At 45.3% G+C, this 24,799-nt stretch overlaps 1 protein-coding gene across 3 annotated transcripts in view; it reads left to right on the top strand.

Moving 5' to 3' along the window:
• The window catches only part of LOC311241494 (nesprin-2-like), a 292,203-nt gene that overhangs the window by 261,620 nt on the left and 5,784 nt on the right, over window positions 1-24,799 (top strand). For all 3 annotated transcript variants that reach the window (XM_084330341.1, XM_084330343.1, XM_084330342.1), the window contains exon 12: window positions 17,563-17,609. In XM_084330341.1, coding sequence (XP_084186467.1) covers window positions 17,563-17,609 — 47 coding nt within the window. The remainder of the gene's footprint in view (window positions 1-17,562; window positions 17,610-24,799) is intronic.

The following is a 24,799-nucleotide window of genomic DNA, read 5'->3' on the forward strand; positions in this document are numbered from 1 at the left end:
GCCCTAGCGCTATTTTCTGAAAATCCGCCTAAAAATACATACCTAAGTAAATGTAAGATTGCTCCACTTCTACAAGGACCATTTGCATGTTCTTGGTATCTAGGGACATCTATGGATCTCATGGAATGTATTCCCAGTGTCAGAAATATTGTGTCTGTTACTAGGCTTGAGTAAATTGTGATGAAACAAAGGAGAATATAAATTATTATTATTTTTCTTTGCATCTTTGACAGTGAATAACACCATGCTAAAAAATCACCAGACATGAAAAACTGCCACTGAGCTCGTTCAGCACCTTCTTTAGATCATGTGTACAAAAAATCTAAGCAAATTAATAAAGATGACACTAATCTATTTTGTCATCACATCTGAAATGAAGGAATTAAAAAGATTGTTTGATGGAAACAAATCATCATTAAATTTGAGCAAAACAAAAATTATGTTATTTGGAAACTGTAGATTAAATACTCAAGTACAAGTTAAAATAAATGATGTGATTATTGAAAGAGTTTATGTTTATGAAAATAAATTTGTAGGTGTAATAATATACCATACAATCTGCTGGAAACCTCACATAAAACTGTCTAAACTAAACTGCCAAGAAGCATTTCAGTCATGAGTAAAGTAAAGCACATTCTGGATAAAAAAATCACTACATTCTCTACTGTTCACTAGTTTTACCATATTTTATTACTGCGCTGAAGTCCGGGGAAACACTTATAATTCTACACTACAACCACTTTTTATACTCTAAAAAAGTGCCATGGGGATAGTTCACATTGCAGGTTATCGTGATCACACAAACATATTATTTTTAAAGTAAAAAACATTAAAGTTAAATGATCTTGTGTAATTTAAAACGGCACAATTAATGCATAAAGCAAAAGGTAATGTACTTCCAGGAAGCATTCAAGAACTGTTCTTTGATAGAGAGGGGGGTTATAATCTGAGGGGAGAACTCAATTTAAAAGTTCTTAGTGTACGCACTAGGAGAAGACACTGGATTTCCATATGTGGAGTGGAACTGTGGAACAGTCTGAATGTGGTGCTAAAGCAATGTCCAAACATGGGATTTGACATTCACAGGTGTTTACATTTCTATTTTATTTCTTTCATGTTTTACATATATAATTTTTGTTTTTTGTTTTGCATATATATATATATTTGTTTTGTAAGGTTTTAAATTAGTACACTCATTTGAGTAGTGGAAAAGGGGTAGGATTAAATAAGTGTATACTTGTTCCTACTCCTTTTCGAACATGTAAATTGAGTTATGTTTTGTTTTAGTTTTTTTATAATTTTTTTTTCATTTCAAGAGATCAATGATTTGTTTTGATTTTATAATGTTTGTATTTACATGTTCGAAATAAAGATTTCAAATTAAAAAAATCTAAATCAAAAGGGAAGATAATAATAATAATAACTTTATTTATATAGCACTTTTCATGCTACAGTATACATGCTATGCAGCCCAAAGTGCTTCACATTACATGATAAAAAGAAATATAAAACAATGAATAATAGCAGATTAAAGATGATTAAACATAATGTTTTGTAGATACAGTACTGAATTCTGCCATCCGGACACATGCTATTTGAAATATTATTATAGAATATAGAATACCAGGCCTATAAATGACTTTATTATAGCCAACTTGCACATCTATGGATCGGGCCAAATCTCCTCTTTCAACTGGCAGAGTTCAATTTGGATTTAGTATCTCCAGGCGTGCACTGAAGAACCGTGAATGAAATCTACTGTATGTACAGTTCCATTCTTATAATGGATATGGCTCTGCCATTTTGGATCTGAATGCAACAGGGATTGTTGCTAAATGTTCCTAGAAGGTAGACACTAACTGCACTCCAATCTCTGGATGCCCTCTCCTCATATGACTACAACTGGCAACGGCCGCTAATTCAAAATGGCGGATATTCGCAAAATATTATTAAATAAAATTAAGACATTCCATAAACTAAAATATCACTAATAACACTTTAACCAATGGTAAACAAACGTATTGCTGAAAATATACACTATGACTGCTGTTGTGACATGGTTAGGGTCTTTACTCTTGGATACATTTGAAAAAAAATGCTACTTAATGTCATACAGTCTGGAGAGATTGATTTATGACATGATGTCATTTGCGGGGTTAAGCCCGAGTTGTCCGGTGGTGGACTACAAATGACATCACGCAATAAATCCATCTCTACAGAATGTATGAATTAATGTTTTTTTTTTTTTTTTCAAATGTAGCCAAGAGTAAAGACCCAGTGACAGAGGCCAAACGGCGCTACAGGGATAAAATTGAACAGGCCGACTCCAGAGCTATGAGGCAGGGGCTCAAAACGATGACGGACTACAAAGGCACCTCCCTCAAACTGAACAGTGACATCTCCTTAGCAAATGACCTCAATACCTTCTATGCGAGGTTTGATGCTGGTAATAACAACACCAGCCCACAAGCCACGGCAATGGGGGGGGGGGGGGGTCTGCTGCTGATGGAGACTCAGTGTTCAGGGTAACAGAGCATGAGGTGAGGCGGACCTTTAAAAAAGTGAATATCAGGAAGGCAGCAGGACCGGACGGCATCCCCGGCCGCGTCCTAAAAGTCTGTGCCGACCAACTGGCCCCGGTATTCACTGACATATTTAACCTGTCCTTAGAACAGACTGTCATCCCCACCTGCCTGAAGAAGTCCACTATTATCCCTGTACCCAAGAAATCCAAGCCTGCTTGCCTCAACGACTACCGCCCTGTAGCTCTCACCTCCATAGCCATGAAGTGCTTTGAGAAGCTAGTAAAGGGCTACATCTGCTCCTCCCTCCCCATCAACATGGACCCCCTGCAATTTGCATACCGCCCCAACAGGTCCACGGAGGACGCCATAGCCCATGTGCTGCACACAGCAGCATCACACCTGGACAAGAGGAAGGGGAACTATGTGAGAATGCTATTCATCGACTACAGCTCGGCATTCAATACCATAGTCCCCTCCAAACTCATAGCCAAGCTCAGGGACCTGGGCTTGAACTATGACCTCTGCCAGTGGGTCTTGGACTTCCTGACGGGCAGACCCCAGGTGGTGAGAGCAGGCAACTGCACCTCCTCATCCATCACCCTCAACATAGGGGCCCCCCAGGGCTGTGTTCTGAGTCCCCTCCTTTACTCCCTGTACACACACGACTGTGTGGCTCAGCGGAGTAGCAACACAATCATCAAATTTGCTGACGACACAGTGGTGGTGGGCCTGATCTCTGCAAACGACGAGAGGGCCTACCTGGATGAGGTCAAGGTCCTGGCGGGATGGTGCCAGGAAAACAGCCTCTCCCTGAACGTCAGCAAAACAAAAGAGATGATTGTGGACTTCAGAAGGTCGGGGGTCAAGGACTACAGCCCCCTCAGCATCGACGGGGCACCGGTTGAGAGAGTGAACAGCTTTAAGTACCTCGGAGCCTACATATCCGAGGACTTGACATGGACCACACACATTGACAGTGTTGTGAAGAAGGCACGACAACGCCTCTACTTCCTCAGGCACCTAAGGAAGTTCCAAGTCAGTCAGAAGATCCTTAAGAACTTCTACTCATGTACAATAGAGAGCATCCTGACTGGCAACATCACCTCCTGGTTTGGGAATAGCACTGCACAAGACCGAAGCAGACTACAAAGAGTGACGCGTTCAGCCGAACGCACAATTGGAGGGGGGCTCCCCACCCTCCAGAACATTTACAACAAGTGGTGCAGGGGCAAGGCTAAGAGAATCATTAAGGACTCCAGTCACCCGAACAACTGCCTCTTTGAACTGCTGCGGTCAGGCAAGCGATACTGGAGTCTCAAGGCGAGCACAGAAAGACTCAGAAGAAGCTTCTATCCCCAGGCCATCAGGCTGCTCAACGAACAATGAACACTACACAACAACCATCAAACGCACATAGCACACACATCCACACGCACACACTCACTTTAAACAAACACACTGTAGCACCCACTCCCCACACTTTATAGCACACACTCACTTTAAACAAACACACTGTAGCACCCACTCCCCACACTTTATATTTATTGATAAAGGATTGCACTACAACTTGTACACCTTACTGTAAATTGTACCTAAATTGTACCTCATCCCATTTATGCTTTGCACTATATAGTATTGTATATTAGTACACTGCATAGTATTGTATATTATATGGTAACTCAGTTAGGTCTATTCTGCATCGAACATTGTACATATGTCTATACTGAACACTGTGACCTCATTTTCTACTTCTAATTTACATGCTATACTATGTTATTGATACTTATCTTGTCTAGCACTGTCTCTGGAGCGTAACAGTAAGAAGCATTTTGTATAAAAGTATTCTGTACTTCTGTATGACAACTATTAAAGAAACTTGGAAACTTGAACTTGAAACCTTGTCAAAACAGCAGTCAAAGTATATATTTTCAGCAATATGTGTGTTTACTAGGGCTGATCCCTATTAGTCGAATAGTCTACTAATTTATCGAAAGGAGCCGTAATCAACCTCTTAGTTGAATTAAAAAAAAGAATTTAATAAAAAAAGTATAATATTTGTATTTTTTGTATTTTTTTTGTATCATTCTTTCCAAAATAAAAGAGGCCTAGAAGCGTGGCTAATGCTAATGGCACGCATACAAGAGGCTAACTGGCTAAGAAAACAGGCACAGAGGCACTGAAAGAGGATTTCACCCATCTAATGAACACACGCGCCACCATTTGGTTTGTAGTCCTATGAGGAGAGGAGACCCAGGGCTTTCGATGGGCTTTGGAATTTTGAAAAACTACACTACCCAGCTCAAGTCAGCCCCTGTCAATCATCTGACTTGTGGATTTACTTTTTTATTCATCTTATTTTTCGGGATTATCTCCCACAAACCTGAACGTTATTGCCATAAAACAGAACACAGTTAGTTTCTCTACATTTCTGTGAACGTCTAGCAAAAAACAGCATAGCAATCTGATAAAAAATGGCAGAGAAATGTACATTATAAAAAAGTAACTGTACTTACAGTAGATTTCATTCACGGTTTTTGCTGCAAGCCTGGTGATACTAAATCCAGATTGAACTCTGCCATTGGAAAGGGGAGATTTGTCCCAATCCATAGATGTGCGACTTGGCCACAATAAGGTAATTTATAGGCCTGATATTCTATATTCTATAATCATATTTCATCATCATCATCATTTTTTATTTATTCGTACAAGGAATTATTACAGTCCAACAGTACATATTAATATGCTCCACTAAATTCCATGGCCAAAAGGAACAGGAAGAAGAAAGTTTCAAATTGCATGTGTCTGGATGGCAAAATTCTGTACTGTATCTACAAAACCTTCTGTTTAATCATCTTCCCTTTATTCATTTGCTTAGCAGGGGTCTCAAACTCGCGGCCCGTGGGGCCAATTGCGGCCCGAGGGATGATATTTTGCGGCCCCCTACTCTTGACATCAAAGTTTAGTGTTAATGCGGCCCGCGCGCAACTGTTTGCCGAGTGAGTCGTTGCGCGAGAGTTGGACGTTTTATTTATTTTATCACTTGTAGGCTACCATAGCGCAGGCTCATGACAGCAACGTTATGTTAGTGACTTGGTTGAAACGTGATTCCGGAGTGATATCAAGTAAAGTGGAAGGCAAATGCATTCTCGCTATCTCCTCTGACTGCGAGCAGTGCTCTGCATGTCCGGCTGCACTGCCACACTGTCTGTCTGTGTCTGTGTACAGGTCTGGTCCAATCACATTCAGCATCCCGTCAGCGTTTTCCCCCCTCACCCACAGTCTGCGAATCAGATGCAGAGTAGGGGAGTAGGGCGGGTCTTCACGGAATGCACGTCGTCTCTCTCTTTCAGTCAGAGCAGAGTTGACAGCGCATCTACAGTAAACTCGCTCCCAGTTTTATCTCTGTGAGATAAATGTAGCTACTAGCCTAGTTTTGCCAGTAGGCAGCCAGCAGAAAAATATGGCATTTTCAAAGATGGTCAGTAAAAGAAAAGTCGACTGCAATTCAAAGATGAATGGACTGAAAAATATGCGTTCATCCTGAGTCCCAGCACCAAACCAATGTGACTATATGCCAAGAAACGGTAGCTCTTGTGAAGGGTGGCAATTTGAAAATAATGTATGACTGAGTGATGGAGACCATGTTTGAAGGCAAACAAAATCAAATCCCCCTCAGATCGCACAGCAACCAGAATAACTGAAATACTGGCTGGTGATTTGATTAAACAGCTTTGTGATAGAATAAAAAAAAAATGCACAGTGCATTTCCATAGCTGTGGATGAGTCCACTGACACCACCGAGAAGCCTATGTTCTGAAGAACCATTCATGTTCTGAAGAACTGTTCATGTTCTGAAATGTTATTGCTAAAGATTGAGAAGATTGGATCAGTTGTAATTTTTTTTTGAATACTTGAAACCCTTTTTTTGTGGAATATTTGATGCGGCCCAGCCTCACCCAGACTCTACCTCCAGCGGCCCCCAGGTAAATTGAGTTTGAGACCCCTGGCTTAGATCTTTTGTACATGCGATCTCAAGAAGGTGCTGAACGAGCTCAGTGGCAGGTTTTCATGTCTGGTGATTTTTTAGCATGGTGTTATTCACTGTCAAAGATGCAAAGAAAAATAATAATAATTTATATTCTCCTTTGTTTTATCAAAATTTACTCAAGCCTAGTAACAGACACTGGGAATACATTTCCTGAGATCCATAGATGTCCCTAGATACCAAGAACGTGCATATGGACCTTGTAGAAGTGGAGCAATCTTCCATTTACTTAGGTATGTATTTTAGGCAGATTTTCTGAAAATAGGGCTAGGGCTTAAGAGGTTAAACATAAATTTGACTTACTTGATTTTGTCACTATTACTAGATACAGTTTACAATGTATCTCAAGAACTAAACACATCACTTCAGTAATACTCAAACAAGCACGTCAGGGAATTGTGTGTTTTAGAGTTTGAGAATGAGTGACGTACTTCATTCAGGAGTGAAGCTGCGATCACCTGCAATTTACATGTAAGAGCACCTCTCCATTCAGGAATCCAGGGAGAACTAGGCTGATCAGCCCTTCCCCCAATGTTTGCATTTCAATTCTGAATTTGCGTTGTGTTTGTGACATTGTGAAGAAACTAAAGATCTAATTATATGATGCAACATTTACTTGTTTACAATGCCATATTGTGTGTGTGTGCTCAGAGGGGTGCTCCTCTGTTAATAAACTATCGATTTATATGGGCAGTCGGCCTGACATTAACAGCCCTCTATTACATTAGTCCATATAGTCCATTACATTAATAGTCTACTATTACATCACCATAGTCCAAAGACTCATAAGAAAACTGCTATGACAACTCTCTTCCCAAGCAATTGCGTGATGTAGACGGCTGTGAATGCGCGGTGACGTGGGTGGGGCGGACTGTCGGAATTTTAAGAGGTTAAAACATGAATGTAAGATGAAAAGATCTGGAGGACAAGGCTAAATAAAAAATAAAAATAAATTCAACCTGCTTTATTGTAATATACAACGTGAGAAAACTGACTTGATCTGCTTCGTGCTGCGTACTAGAGGGGCTTGCAACAATGTATAGGCAGTTATGGTGTTATGAGTTTTAATAAAATCATGGAACATAATTTTATGTTATTCAGCAGTAGGCTATTATGAGCAATCGAAATTCATTAGATTGGACATTTTGATCACTTATATCAAGAGGAGAACTGAGAAATTCGGTACTCCTGATGAAAGTTATTTCAGAACACTGCCTCTTGAGTAACAGACAAATGAATGAGGGGCGCTCCTCTGTTAATAAACTATCGATTTATATGGAATTCGTTAAACTCATCATTTGTTCTACTTATTATTATACTTATTATTTATTTCTCCCAAAAGGTGCTATACAAATAAAGTTATTATTATTATAAATGAAGGTTCCAACGGCCTGTTTGCGGGCAGTGGCCGGACATTAACAACCGCCTGTTATATTACATCTGGCAATCGCGTCTCGCTCTGCCATATTGAGATATCATCTCCATGCACATATTGTGCACGTGGTGAAAAAGTTGACACATGCACGTCACTTGCACGTGACCACGCCTGCTCCCGTGTTTCCCTACAAAACACATGAAGTGGTCACACTCACGCCCTTCCTTATCTTTTTCCATGCGTGAGCTTGTTTATATGCACTTTCAACCAGTGGAACGTTATTATGAAGCGAAGTGAGAAATTGAAGAATGTTGGACTTTCGCCGGAGTTTCTCCAGCCCCCGGATCCTCTTCGGCGTGTCCAGACGGAACGGCGGCCCTATACTGAACTTTCCTCGATTCCTGACAGTGGACCGATGGACTTCGTGCAGCGTTCGGCGGTCGAGCCACGCCGCGCATGGGTAGGGCCGTCATCGGCAATTCATAGTACTAGCGTTTTCACTACCGCTCGTTGTCCCGTGAGACGACAGAGCGGTGTGATAGCGCAGGGGGCTGTATATTTGGATGAATGTGGTCAACATGAAACGTTGTTAAATGTTTTTCCAATTATCATGGCACACGCAGCTACTGCTAATTCTATTGCCGCCGGGACTGTGTCCAGTTTTCCCCCTGCTTAACCATTACATTACTGAAGGTCAAACGGTGTCTAATGTTGCGGGTTTGGTTGAGGCTTATCTACCCTTTACACGGGTGGACGGTCTGATGGCGGGGCTCAGGACAGGTGTGCCGTGCTTAGAGAAGCAGGTGGCATCGGTCCTTTGCCCTGACATGGTAGAGCGGTATCCCGCCCGGAAGCTGACGCCAAGCGGCGAGTCGGCCCGGCAGGTGGCTGAGTGGGCTGATGAGGCTTATATCGCCACGGTATAGAATTTAGCAGCAACTAATAACATTGCTCAATTGGCTGCTTTTCTCTCGAAAATGGTGTCGGGCGATGGGGTCTTAGGGTCGGCCGACATAAAAACCATTGCGCAGGGTTTTGAGGTTATTCAGCTTTTAACCTAGCCGCAAGCTATAACCGCAGGGAGGGTTAGGATGCTGTCGACTCTTATTCACAGACATCTGTGGTTGGAGCAGTCTCCCCTGGAGGAGGATAGGAGAAATCTCCTCCTCAGGGCCCCCCTCTCCGTGGATGGACTTTTTGGTTTGTCAACGGAGGCGCGGGCGGCCTTTGACCGGGGCCCCATGCTGCCCCACACCGCGCAGCCAGAGGTGAGAGCACGGTCTCGCCAGCGGCTGCTGCGAGACCCCCGACCGGTGGCCATGTGTCCCCCGCCTGAGATAACCTGGAAACAAAGAGACAGGCTATCACTGTGCCGTCAGCCCTCGGCGGCCGAGTGATCGGCTGAATTAGATGGGCACGCCTCTGCTGTGTCTAGCACGCTCTCCATTCATTCCCCCCCGCTACACTACAGGATTCAGGGCTCTGTTGTGTCCCCTCTGGCTGCGGGCCGCGTTCTTCCAGTGAAGCGCAAGCGGCCCCACATATCGCTTCTCATGAAGACGGGCGGACACCCAGCTGCTAGCTAGGCCTGGGTCTGTCTATGAGAATGCTGTACTGTCAGGAGGCTCCCGCACCACACGTCCTGCGTGTGCGTTTGGTGAGCCTGGTGTTGTATATGACGGAGCAGGGTTCCCTGTATCAAAAATGTTTTGTCAGAGTGGGAACCCTAGGCCCAGGAGGTTGCAGCGTGGGTTCCCCCAGCCCCGCCCTCGCCAGGCCGGGTATTACGTTGGTGCCTCCCCCGTCCGGACTTCCAATCCTAGCAGCGGTAGTGAGTCAGGCACGTGTAATTTGGGTGGTAGTAATATCACTACAGGGCTACGGTGTGTAGGGGCTCATCCTAGACAGCGTGAGGACCACACACCATGCATGTCCAGCCGCAGAGCAGGCCATCCCCAGCAACTTAATTTCTGTGCAAAAACGGGACAATGCTCAGCGGGGGAACTACCTCATTCACCAGGAGTGTTGACTGTCGTTCCCCCCATGTCAGACCGCCCCTTTCTGTTGGGGTCCCCCCTTTGGTGTAATTGCCTCGTTGGTAGAGTCAGGGTGCGAAATCCCGACTCTGCGAGATACCTTGCTCACGCGGTTGGCGAAACCAGGGTTTGCAATGCACAGCGGGAGGGACCGGGCCACCTATCAAGATTCTTAGCGGGCCAGCGCCAGTTGGCAGCGAGGGCGCTTTGGGATTTTTACCACGTATGGCTACAGAAGTGCCATATGTCGGTGTGGATAGAGAGAACGCTGAGAGCGGGGCTTGTGTTACAGTTTGCACACCCCCACCCTCCGTTTTTGGGTTTGATACAGACTCTATTGTCAGAGTCCGCGGCAGTGACAGCTCTGGCCAACGAGATCCGTTCTCTGTTGGCGAAGCAGGCCATCGTCATGGTCCCATGGGAGGACGCGATGAGTGGCGTTTACTCCCGATATTTTCTGGTGCCCAAGAAATCGGGGGGTGTCAGACCCATACTGGACCTGTCCATGTTCAATCGGTTGATTGTGGCGAGAAGGTTCAGAATGTTGACCGTCAAACACCTGTTATGCGCTGTCAGAGTTGGAGACTGGTTCACCTCCATAGACCTGAAAGATGCGTATTTTCACATCCCGATCTTCCCTCCTCACAGGAAATACCTACGCTTCCTGTTTCAGGGAATAGCATAAGAGTACCAGAGGCTGCCGTTCGGCTACTCTCTGGCTCCTCGCACCTTCACCAAGTGCGTGGAGACCGCGCTGGGACCTCTGCATCGTCAGGGGATACGAATTTTATTCTACCTAGACGACATTCTGGTCCTCAGCCGGTCAGAGGAGATCGCCAGGTTTCATACCAGGCAGGTGGTGGAACACCTCACCAGCCTGGGTTTTGCTGTGAACTGGGAGAAGAGTACTCCTCTTCCCAGTCAACAGGTGGAGTACTTGGGCTTAATTCTAAGCTCAAGGTCTATGAGGGCAACCCTCTCAGAGCGGCGGCGAGAGGATATTCTCGGCACGCTCTGGAGGTTCCGTCCTGGCAGGACGGTTACGGCGCTGTCCGTGAGGCGCCTGCTCGGTATGATGGCATCTGCTCAAACTGTGGTCCCTCTTGGCCTCCTCTTCATGAGGATGATACAGAGGTGGTTTTTCAGTATGAAGATAGACCCTGTGAGAGGCAATTGGAAGCGACTGAAGGTCCCCACGTCAGTACTGGGGGACCTTGCCCACTGGGGGTGGGCCTGGGGCCCTCACCAGCAGGGTCTCCATGGGCAGCAGGCTATCACACATCACGGTCTTCACCGAGGCCTCCCTCACGGGATGGGGGGGGATGTGTCGGACCGACGCAGTAGGGGGCAGCTGGCCTGCCCGGTCTGCACTACATATCAATGTGTTGGAATTGAAGGCAGTGCTTCTAGTGGTGGGCGAGCATGTTCTGATCAGGATGGACAGCACGGCGTCGGCGTCGTATATCAACAGACGGGGAGGAGTACGCTCCCCCTGTCTCCACCGGGCGGCGGTCGAACTCTGGCTATGGGCGTCTCTCAATCTGTGCAGCCTGAGGGCTCTCCACATCCCCGGCAGGGAGAATGTGGGTGCAGACGTGATGTCACGGGGCGGTCCCCACCCAGACGAGTGAGGACTATGTCCAGACATAGTCAGACAAGTCTGGAACCGATTCTGGGAGGCCGCGGTGGACCTGTTTGCAAGCAGTCAGTCCTACCAGTGCCCTCTGTGGTTCTCGGTCAGTCGGAAGGACAACCCCTCTCTGGGAGTGGATGCCTTCTCGATGTACCCGTGGCCGCCCGTGATTCTGTATGTGTTCCCCCCCATACACCTGATAGCTCAGCTGTTGAAGCGGGTACGTCAGGAGCACAGGACTTTGATCCTGGTCACGCCGGACCGGGGCACAGCTGTGTGGTTCCCGGCCCTGATTCAGCTCTTGGTGGCCCCGCCATGGCCTGTTCCGTGGTCACTGCAGGCCCTCTCTCAGGCACGCGGCACACTGTTTCTGTCTCCTGTTCTGGGGCAGCCTCTAATGGCTTGGCTGCTGAAAGGGTGAATCTGGAGGGGATGCGTCTTAACTCTACTGTGGTTAACACCATCCAGAACGTGCACGCTCCATCCACTACCGCGGTTTACGCAGGGAAGTGGCATATGTTTCGAGAGTGGTGTGAGGTTGGGGGCCTGGACCCGGTGTTGTGCCCCCTGAACTTGGTTCTGTCCTTCCTCCAGTCTATCCTGGATAGGCTGTCTGCCTCGACAGTGAAGGTATACGCCGCAGCTATATCGTCTTGTCATGTGGGCTTTAGGGCAGAACGCTGTTCAGCCACCCTCTCGTGAGACATTTCCTGCTTGGCGCACGGCGTCTCAAGCCTGTGGAACGTGCTCTGTCTCCGAGCTGGGACCTCCAACTGGTCCTGGAAAGGCTGTTGGGCGGCCCCGTTTGAGCCTCTTGAGCAGGCGCCATTCGATCGACTGTCTTTCAAGACCGCGTTCCTTCTGGCCATCACCTCCGCTAAACACGTGGGTGAGCTGTGTGCTCTCTCTGTGCGGTGCAAGTGCCTATCTATTCAGGCTGATAACAGTGCGACTCTGAGACCTAATCCGGCCTTTGTGCCAAAGAATATCCGGAGCTCTTATCGCTCCAGGGATATTGTGCTCCAGGCGTTTCACCCTCCTCCTCACGCTAGTGAGTTGGAGGCGAGCCTTCACCTGTTGTGTCCTGTCCGTGCGCTGATGGTTTATCTTAGCCGCACGCAGTATATCAGGGCTACCGATCAACTGTTTGTTTGTTACGGTGGCTCCCGCGCGGGTGAGGCGCTGTCCAAGTAACGCCTGTTACATTGGTTATGCGAGGGCATTGCCCTCTGCTACACTTTGGCCGGACAGGTTCCCCCCGCAGGCGTCAGGGCACACTCCACTCGTGGAGTGGCGGCCTCGGTGGAGGACATCTGCGCTGCGGCCTCCTGGTCCTCCCCTGGTCCTTTTTGTTAGGTTTTACCTCATGGACATGACTGGGGGCTCTGTCTCCCAGGCAGTCCTGAGGGCCGGGACCTCTCCTGCACCCCGCCATCAGGTGGGCTAGTGGGTGTGTGTGGGTGTGGACCGTGAAGTGCTCTGTTCACACGCGGTCCCGCTTGCACTGTGCGTTCTAGGGTGACTGGTCCCTTTTTCGCACATTGGTTGTAGTTGACTGCCACCCCCACCTCGTTAGGACAGGCGGGTGGACGGGACTCCCCTCCTCCCTGGTCAGGGGCTTATGGGCCCTCAGGGGGTGCATTTGACGTGGCCACGCGTCCGCTCTGCCCCTTTTGATCTCAATATGGCAGAGCGAGACGCGATTGCCAGATGTAATATAACAAAGGTTATCCTATAACCCTAGTTATATGAATACTGGCAGAGCGTCTCGCTCTTCAGCGTCCTAAGGACCCTTGGATGTTTTTCACGCATGAAATTCAGACTTGGAAGCGTGAGCGTGACCACTTCCTGTGTTTTGTAGGGAAACACGGGAGCAGGCGTGGTCACGTGCAAGTGACTTTTTCACGTGCACAATATGTGCATGGCGATGATATCTCAATATGGCAGAGCGAGACGCTCTGCCAGTATTCATATAACTAGGGTTATAGGATAACGTTCGTTATAATCACCAGGGCCCTCATTTATCAACGTGGCGTACCCACAGATATGTGCGTAACCCGTGCGTAAGATCATTTCTAAGCAAAGTGTGGGATTTATTCATTTGAACTTGTGCTTGACTTTGTGCGCATATTTAAGCACAGGTCGGACCATGCGTACCTGGCGCCCGTTGGTAGAATATATTATTACAACAAGGAAATAAGCTTCTGTGCATTAGTTTCAACACTGGCATGTTCTGTATGAACCGTAATTCATTATAGTTCATTGTAAAATAGCAACAGTAGTGTAATTATGGTCAAAACCCTATAAATAGCATTTGGAATAATAGGTATTTTCTCTCAGAATGAATGCAGCATGGTTTATATAGCGTTATCGGAATATACGGGGTGTACTCTACTGACTGACTGCGCTCGTTATTATTTTGCGCACAGATCGCAGAAACACGGGAACGTTTTGATTATATTTAAAAGGCTTTACATTAAAGGAAACAAGTGGAATTTCGAAGCTGTAAGCAGAATACAAGTCATATGAACACCCACGATATAGTGTTCATCCCCCTTCCTACTGTATAAGAAAGAATAAAAAACGCATTGCAATGAGTATTACAAAACCCTTGCAATAATGTGTCTTAAATGAATGAAAAGCATACATGCTCTGGACACAGAGCATATATCGTGTGGGTGATATGACTTGTATTATGCTTACAGAATTCCACGTATTTAGTTTTACAATGTCAAAGCCTTTTAATATAAATCAAAACGTTCCTGTATTTCTGCAATCTATGCGCAAAATAATGAGTTGAGGTAGATACACACTCAGAACGTATTACATGCTGGTATGCTGATAGAGTAAACTATTATATGAATATGAATATGATATGATATAAGGTATACACTGGTCCGTCGCATACACTGGTATGCGCAAGTTACTGTTGCATAATGTAGGCTATGGCTGCTATTATATGTAATTCATATAGGCTACAGGTATATGATTTTTAGAGGCATCTATTTTGTTGTCGGTATTAGGCTAATACCGACAACAACATGGGGTGGACCCTGATGTAAACAAGACGAAAGTCTTTCTCTGGTCTGCATCCCCTTAACAATTGTATGTATTGAACTGTACTGTACCCATTCTGCAATCTGTTAATAGACTTTTCAATCAATCAATCAAACCACCAACGCCAAACAGTGGTCAACGAACGGTCTTTATTAGTATTTTGAGCTGTCCAGGCAGAATTGCAGCAATGGTCTTAGGGAGCCGTTGATATCTGACATCACCGTTTACAAGTCAGCCTTTTATTTATCCCATAACACGCGTTGTGTCTTCTTGGTTCGGCAGCGCCTCAGTGAACAATCTCCCGTGAAGTTTCTCAGAGTTCCGCTCGGGTCAGTCCATTATTTCACATCCCATGGGGGGTGTTTCATCACTTTCATGACCATATATGGATAATCATGCACGAGCATTGACGGTAGAACAAAGAGGTATTTATCAACACGGAGGAGCGTAGGACCTGTGTATGCACGGTTGATAAATCCCGTTTTTTTTGTGCGTGCACACATTCTAAATTCTGTGCTTACGTATGAAAATAGAATACTTTCTAAGAAAAATTGATAAATGAGGGCCCAGGTGTAACTCGAGCACCCCTACTGGTTGATATACGGTTAATCTGGCACAAACCCGGTACCCACACCGCAGTGCAGAGAGTTATATACAGAGATAGAGGTGTTATATTCAGAGGTAGAGGTGTTATATACAGAAGATATACAGAGGTAGAGGTGTTCTATTCAGAATATATACAGAGGTAGATGAGTTCTATACGCAATATATACAGAGGTAGAGGAGTTATATACGCAATATATACAGAGGTAGAGGAGTTATATACATAATATATACAGAGGTAGAGGAGTTCTATACATAATATATACTGAGGTAGAGGAGTTCTATTCAGAGAATACAGAGGTAGAGGAGTTCTATTCAGAATATATACAGAGGTATAATAGTTCTATACATAATATTTACAGAGGTAGAGGACTTCTATACATAATATATACAGAGGTAGAGGAGTTATATTCAGAATATATACACAGGTAGCATTCTATTCAGAATATATACAGAGGTAGAAGAGTTATATTCATAATATATACAGAGGTAGAGTAGATATATTCAGAATATTTACAGTGGTAGACAAGTTATATACAGAATATACAGACGTAGCATTCTATTCAGAATATATACAGAGGTAAAGGAGTTATATACAGAGGGAGCATTCTATTCAGAATATATACAGAGGTAGAGGAGTCATATACAGAGGTAGCATTCTATTCAGAATATATACAGAGATAGAGGAGTTATATACAGAATATATACAGAGGTATAGGAGTACCACTGCTGATAATCCTATCAAACGCATTGTAAATATCTCTTCAGTCAGTCAAAGCTTACCAAAAGCACGAGCAGTGAACTCCAAGACCACGTGACTGAACTCAAACTAGAAAGAAACAGGCTAAGAAATGATGTAAACTCCATGATCAAAACTGCAAAAAAAAATGTCATCAATGACAAAACTGAGGAAAACAAAAATAAACCATGTGAACGGACAACACGCTCATCACAGACGAGCTGGATGTAGCCAATTACTTAAACACTTTCTTCACAAACATAGCCACAACACTGGTAAACAAACTACCCTCCCACTCAGGGCAGTATGGGGTAGAACACATAGTAGCATACTACAAGAACCTAGGCGTCCACAAAGACGACTTCAAACTAGAAATGGTAACTACAGATGAGGTACTCAAAAAACTGAGCGCCCTCCAACCGAACAAGGCCACTGGCCATGACAACATCCCCTCCAAATTCCTCAGAGACTCAGCAGCCGCCATCACCCCAGTCATCACACACATAATAAACCTCTCCATAAAACAGGGACACGTCCCCAAGGACTTCAAAATTGCGAGAGTAACTCCCCTGCACAAAAAGGGCAGCAAATTAGACCCAGGCAACTACCGCCCTGTTTCTATCCTTACATCCATCTCGAAAGTCATGGAAAAAATAGTATACGAACAGGTCGAAAAGTACCTTGCGGAAATAAATCTAATCTACGAATTCCAATCTGGTTTCAGAACATCCCACTCCACTGACACATGCCTTCTCTATTTGAACGACCACATCAAACAAGAGGTGGACGTGGGCAAATACTGCGGCATGGTCATGCTGGACCTACAAAAGGCCTTCGACACTGTCAATCACACCATTCTGATTGACAAGCTAAAAGCAATTGGTTTTGATAGTCTATCAGTGAGCTGGATGCAATCCTACCTGGAGGGGAGAGAGCAGATGGTGGAGGTAAACGGTACCCTATCCCCCCCCCCTCACAGTGAGCTGTGGTGTTCCACAAGGAAGCATACTAGGACCACTACTATTCCTAATTTATGCAAATGACATGTCGTCAGCTTGTGACTGCAACTTGTTCCTGTTTGCGGACGACTCAGCCCTGCTGGTCTCTGACAAGAACAAGTTACAGGTTGAAAAAGCCCTCAGCTCGGAACTAGGCAAAATCTGCATATGGCTCGCCGACAACAAACTATCATTACACATGGGCAAAACAGAGTCCATTCTCTTCGGTTCAAATAACAAACTCAGCAAGACCGACGGCTTCTTTCTACGTCAAATGTATATACACTCTTTTTCTGGACACTTTTTTTTATCACAAACAGTACTGTATTTGCAAATCTGGTATGTCATAAATGTATAGATGTAGCAGTACTGTCATGTTGTGTATGTCATATATGTTATGATGAATTGAAAATAAGGGACCCTGATGTAAACAAGACGAAAGTCTTTCTCTGGTCTGCATCCCCTTAACAATTGTATGTATTGAGCTGTACTGTACTGTACCCATTCTGCAATCTGTTAATAAACTTTTCAATCAATCAATTCTCTCCCAGTCTTCAGGGGCAGAGGTCAAGGATCCCAGACCACATACCGAACAAAGGTGAGACAATACCACACCAGATCCCACACCAGATACCATACCAGATACCATACCAGATCCCACACCAGATCCCACACCAGATCCCGTACCACACCATGATACCATACCAGATACCATACCAGATCCCACACCAGATCCCACACTACACCATGATACCACACCAGATACCACACCAGATACCACACCAGATCCCACACCAGATCCCACACCAGATCCCGTACCACACCATGATACCATACCAGATCCCACACCAGATCCCACACCAGATACCATACCAGATCCCACACCAGATCCCATACCAGATCCCACACCAGATCCTGTACCACACAATGATACCACACCAGATTCCACACCATGATACCATACCACACCAGATACCACACCATAATTCCACACTATAATTCCACACCAGATATCACACCATGCCATCAGGGATGAGCACGAATGTGAATATTAATTCAGGAAAGCAGGGATAATGCAATGGAAACATATATTTTTTATACTCTAATATGCTCGTTATTATCCACGGCGGGGATCATGTGTGCAATACGGTCTGCCTAAGCAGCTACCAGTCATCTATGCCCGGTCTCTGTCATTGAAAATGCATGAAATTGATGATGATATAAATGGCAATAACTAATAAGCTTACCTATATGCTGCACATTTACTTTTTTTTTTAATAAGAATGCTTTTATTCATCAGCTGACATGCGGCCGCTCCTCTCTGTAAACACTTGGCATTATCTGATTCTGCATGCTTGGAAGTACAGTGAATGTTTTCACAGAAAAGGCGTTTCATATCTAGGAGACTAGGAATATTATGATCATATTCCCTGCTGTGTCAACAACATTTCCACATTTTATAAGAATAAGAAAACTATCTACCCTGCTGTCTCTGACCATCTTAACTGCAACGCCCAAGATAGGCTCTTCATTCCCATTTCTCCACTCTATAGTTTTGAGACACATGGAGAGCGATTTCAAAACCTCATAGTCTAACTGTGAAGCAATTTTATTGTCTATGCTGCATACCATCTTTTCTTCAACAATAAAATTACACTAATCATTCCAATACTTTTATTTGTATGATAGATCTGCATCAGACATCTGTTTGTGGAAGGCAAGGCACACATGTTCACGAAGGTACCCGATGTTGCCTTGTGGTTGTCGTCATGTCCAACAGGCATTTTTTTTATATGATCGATGGGAATAATGTTCAGGTGAGATTAACGTGGTGTCAGGAGAGGGGTGTACAGCGGCTGAAGTGAAAAATAAATGGGCTCATGTTAAACGGGAGTCCAAAATAATAATAGCAAAATACAGGAGAGATACTGGCCACTAGAGGAGGAACAGCGGGCTCAGGGTTATCTGGGGTTTGTTAGCTGCTGCCTCCAAACATGTCCAGCATGAGCGCGTGGCTCTCTTTGTAGGCCACCTTCTGCTCCCCCTGGGGGTTGGTGTGTGGGGTCATCAACCAGGGGGCCAGCGCATATCCACAATCTCCTAATAAAACGAATCATTACAAGAACAGAAGCCTACTGTTGCTGGAACGATTAATTGTGCACAGATACTTACCAATGGACCTGTCTCAAACCCTGCCCTCTTTTCTTGATCCTCCAATCACAACTGTCGCTTACCTCGGACAAACCAAGTTTGTCCGAGGTAAGCGACAGTTGTGATTGGAGGATCAAGAAAAGAGGGCAGGGTTTGAGACAGGTCCATTAACCATGCATCTCCAGCGTCTCCTTGCTCGGAGTGCACACCCACAGAGCTGTTCTGTAAAGTCCAAAGCACACGGCAGGCGAGCAACGTCGCCTGGCGATGCGATCGGCTGTCGCTCGCTTAGCACCCCACACCAGACACGGCCGTTCAGGTAATATAATAAGCTATATGTGTGTCGCTCTGTTTAGCTGGGGGTGTTGTTTACCCCCGGGAGATATGAGAGGACGGACCGGGTGTTAGGTTGTCGTGAAGTGAGCGTATTGTGGGAAGTATTAACCTGTAAAACCCAGCTGGAATTAAACCACCATATACGAATACAACCTCTCCTCATTCTTCCTGACATTACTGCATGACTGATCGCTACAATCGTTCACTGTTCTGTTCTCAACCATAATTTTCTTTAGACAATAAACCTTACAAACTACATCAGCTATGGCGGTTAGGTGGCCGAGCGGAGATTGCGTTCGTCACCAACCCCGGAGCTGTGAGCTGGATCCAGCTCACAGCTCCGGGGTTGTCACCAGCTTGGCTGGCCGTCTGCACTGATACAATTGGCAGTATTAGAGGGTGGGAGAAGCTGGCGGGGTGGGTCCGGGTCGTTGTAAACAGCGACTCCTACAGTTCGGTCGGGGCGCCTGCTAAGCGCGGATAGGACCTGAGTGGGATAGTGTGATCCTTCCACACGCTACGCCCTCTCAGGGAGGATCCGCGCTGCCAGGTGAAAAGAAGCAGTGATTGGCTGGACGTGTGTCGGAGGAAGCACGTGGTAGCCTCCACTCTCCCAGATGATCTGACTGTGGGGGGTAAGTGCGCAGCGACCAGGAAGGGACTGGGAATTGGCATACGACTAACATTGGGATGGGAGAAAAATCGGAGGAAAATGGAGGGGGAAAAAGATAAAAAAAAAAAAAAAAACTACATCAGCTGCAGCCTGGACATTCAACTCTGTCAACATCCACAACTTCTTTTGTTACCCCTTACCAGAGTATAAAAACATCTAGTAGGTGCATCGTGGCGGATTGTCAATTTATTAGTTAATGACAAGCGGCCACTATACCTTCTCCAACTAACGTTATTTATTTAAATTGTTCCTGTTAATAATAATTACATAAGTAGCAATAAAACATAAGTAGCATGGTAATAATACGTAGGTTATTGATCAATGAATGTATTGATAAATTAATGGTGTACAAATGATACACCAGCAGTGGCGAATATTCATGGATGTTGTATGATTCAATCCATGACTTGCTGGAGGCTGAGGCTGATGGATGGCTGTGATATGCCCACCCTGTCTCCTAGCTCCCTCTGGAATGTCCCAGAGGCTGAAAATCCCAAGGTGGACAGTTCCTGGACGTGTGGTGGTGCAGGGTTTGAATGTCAGGTCCAGCTCCTCAGTACTGGCTCCAGGGTATTGCACAGCTCCATTAGGACAGGTAGTCCCACTAGGTACTCATCGCTCTCTGTGAATAGGTCTGCATGGTCGCGTTACTGGCGCTCCCTCCTCAGCGCGCAATCAACAATAGCAGTAGATAGCAGTAGATATGCCATATTTACATTTTTACATTTACATTTTGTCATTTAGCTGATGCTTTTATCCAAACCGACTTACAAGTTCTGTACGACAAATCAGCAGGAAGGGTACAACTCTTACAGCTGAGTAACAATGTTCATCAAACAGTGCTCAAACTTGGGTGCTGCAGTGTTGAGTGCAGTAGTAAATAGTAGTAAATCTTACCATTTTGCCATTTAGCTGACGCTTTTATCCAAAGCGACTTACAAGTTCTGTATGACAAGTCAGCAGGAAGGGTACAACTCTTTCAGCTGAGTAACAATAAAAAAAACAGTAATAAGACATATTAGTATAGTAGGAGTGCATGGTAATATAGGTTGGTAAGAAGGTTAGTGTTACTTTTATAAAGAAAATAAAAAATTATTTCAGATATTGATTGAAGAAGTGTGTTCTTAGTCTTCGGCGAAAGATAGGTCGGGATTCGGCTGTCCTAACTGGTGGGAAGTTTGTTCTACCATTGTGGAGCGAGGACCGAAAAAAGGGCGGCTTCTCTTTGATGACCCTCCCGGAGCTCAAGTCAAGTCAAGAGTTTTATTTGTCACGGCATACAGGGCATACAGTGAAATGCGAGGAGCTCGGATAGGAGTGGGTCTGAGGCGGCCAGAGGATGTAGAGCGGAGGGGTCTTGAGGGTGTGTAGTTGGAGACCATTAACCGGAGGTAGGCGGGAGCCGTTCCCTTCGCCGCGCAATATGCCAAGTCGAGGACCTTGAAGCGGATTCATGCGGCGATGGGGAGCCAGTGCAGGTCCCTGAGAAGTGGGGTAACATGGGCCGACTTTGGTAGGTTGTAGATCAGACGGGCAGCTGCGTCCTGGATGAGTTGAAGAGGCTTGGTGGCGGTGGTCGGTAGACCAGCGAGTAGTGCATTGCAGTAGTCGAGGCAAGACATGACTGTTAATTGGACAAGGAGTTGAGTGGCTTCTTTTGTCAGGAAGGGGCGGATCCTTCTGACATTGCTTAAGAGGAATCTGCAGGTTTTGGTCGTTGCAGTGATGTGAGCAGATCATCAAGGACTACACCAAACTATCCACACACAAGCACACACGAGCACACACACGACACGCACGCTGTGCACGCTCACACACTAGCAGCCACTTTAACACGAGCGGGCACACACTCACGCCGCACACACGCACACTTATGGCCAAGAGGAAAGGCCACTTTAAATTAGTATAACAGGAACAGTGTATTGCACTACTAAAGCTACCTAGCATGTCCTATATGCCCTGTAAATACTATGTACAGATACCGAGATGTCACACCATGTTACCTGTTACCTGTTTATTGCACAATGTTGTTTTTTTATTGGATTCTATTATATGTTGTACCACTGTTTTTTTATTGGATTCTATTATATGTTGTACCACTGTATTGCACATCGTCGCGGGCCAGACCACCCGCATTTCATTGTATACTTGTATGCCATGACAATTAAAACTCTTGACTTGACTTGACTTGAAGGTTATTGATGGTCGGGGACGAGGCCACGGCTACATTTTCCACTGTGATGGAAATGTCGGGCAGCAGGGAGGATTTGGCCGGCAGATGAAGCAATTCTGTTTTGTTTAGGTTCAGTTTGAGGTGGTTGGTCGTCATGCTCTGAGTTTCGTAAAAGTCAGTCAAAGCTTAACATAAGCACGAGCAGTGAACTCCAAGCCCACGTGACTGAACTCAAACTGGAAAGAAACAGACTAAGAAATGATGTAAACTCCATGATCAAAACAGCAAAGAAAAAATTCATCAATGACAAAACCGAGGAAAACAAAAACAAACCGTGTGAACTTTGAAAATTACTCAATAACCAACTAGGCTGCAGTAAAAAACTTAAAACCAGATTCTCAAACATAAACATAAAGACGGACAACACGCTCATCACAGAAAAGCTGGATGTAGCCAATTACTTAAATAGTTTCTTCACAAACATAGCCACAACACTGGTAAACAAACTACCCTCCCACTCAGGGCATTATGGGGTAGAACACATAGTAGCATACTACAAGAACCTAGGGGTCCACAAAGACGACTTCAAACTGGAAATGGTAACAACAGATGAGGTACTCAAAAAACTGAGCGCCCTCCAACCCAACAAGGCCACTGGCCATGACAACATCCCCTCCAAATTCCTCAGAGACTCAGCAGCCGCCATCACCCCAGTCATCACACACATAATAAACCTCTCCATAAAACAGGGACACGTCCCCAAGGACTTCAAAATTGCGAGAGTGACCCCTCTGCACAAAAAAGGCAGTAAATTAGACCCAGGCAACTACCGCCCTGTTTCTATCCTTACCTCTATCTCGAAAGTCATGGAAAAGATTGTATACGAACAGGTCGAAAAATACCTTGCGGAAAAAAATCTAATCTACGAATTCCAATCTGGCTTCAGAACATCCCACTCCACTGACGCATGCCTTCTCTATTTAAACGACCACATCAAACAAGAGGTGGACGTGGGCAAATACTGCGGCATGGTCATGCTGGACCTACAAAAGGCCTTCGACACTGTCAATCACACCATTCTGATTGACAAGCTAAAAGCAATTGGTTTTGATAGTCTATCAGTGAGCTGGATGCAATCCTACCTGGAGGGGAGAGAGCAGATGGTGGAGGTAAACGGTACAATATCCCCCCCCCCTCACAGTAAACTGTGGTGTTCCACAAGGAAGCATACTAGGTCCGCTACTGTTCCTAATTTATGCAAATGACATGTCGTCAGCTTGTGACTGCAACTTGTTCCTGTTTGCGGACGACTCAGCCCTGCTGGTCTCTGACAAGAACAAGTTACAGGTTGAAAAAACCCTCAGCTCAGAACTAGGCAAAATCTGCATATGGCTCGCTGATAACAAACTATCATTACACATGGGCAAAACAGAGTCCATTCTCTTCGGTTCAAATAACAAACTCAGCAAGACCGACGGCTTCTCAGTTACAGTGGGTGACAATATTGTCACAAGGAAAGAAGATATTACCTACCTGGGTTCCATCCTAGAGGCAAATCTTTCCTGTGACAAAATGGCATCCAATGTAATAAAAAAAGTCAACCAACGAACTCGATTCTTGTACCGGATCTCCTCACTGGTAAACAAGAATACCCTGAAGACTCTAGCAGGAGCACTCATTCAAGGGTACTACGACTATGCTTGCACCTCATGGTACCAAAGCACCTCAAAGGCGCTAAAAACAAAATTACAAACATCTCAAAACAAACTGGTCAGACTACTGCTTGACCTTACTCCTAGAACCCACCTCACCCCTGCCCACTTTGACAACCTAGGATGGCTTAGAGTAGACGACAGAGTACAGCAACTTGCAATGGGCCTGGTCTACAAGATACACTACACGACCAAGGTACCCATGTACATGACAAAATACTTCCCAAAGGTCAGTGAATACCACGATCACAACACCAGAGGGAGCTCCACAAATCATGTTAAACCCAGATTCGGCTCAAACAAGGGACTAAACACGTTTCGCAATTATGCCACATCAATGTGGAACGCCCTACCCAAAGCTGTAAAGGAATGTGAATCACTACCCACTTTCAAAAACACTCTCAAAAAACACCTAAGGGAGACTGCAACTCGAAACTGGCCCCTGTAAATGTCCGAACACAACCCCCTCCAATGTACAGTAAATTACCAAGTATGGTCTTGTCAATAATCCAATGTACAGTGTTGTTTGTACAGTTGTACAGTGTCCCCCACCCACCCCTCCTACCCAACCCCCCCCCCCCCCCCCCCACCCACCCACCCAACCACCTCCAATGTACAGTCCCCCCCCACCCCCACCTACCCAATCCAATGTACAGTTTCTACGCCTAATGTATATACTCTTTTCTTTCTGGACTCTTTTTGTATCACAAACAGTACTATAATTGCAAATCTGGTATGTCATA

The sequence above is a fragment of the Notolepis coatsorum genome (genome assembly GCF_963971535.1).
Source record: "Notolepis coatsorum genome assembly, chromosome: 1".
In the NCBI taxonomy this organism is placed as follows: domain Eukaryota; kingdom Metazoa; phylum Chordata; class Actinopteri; order Aulopiformes; family Paralepididae; genus Notolepis; species Notolepis coatsorum.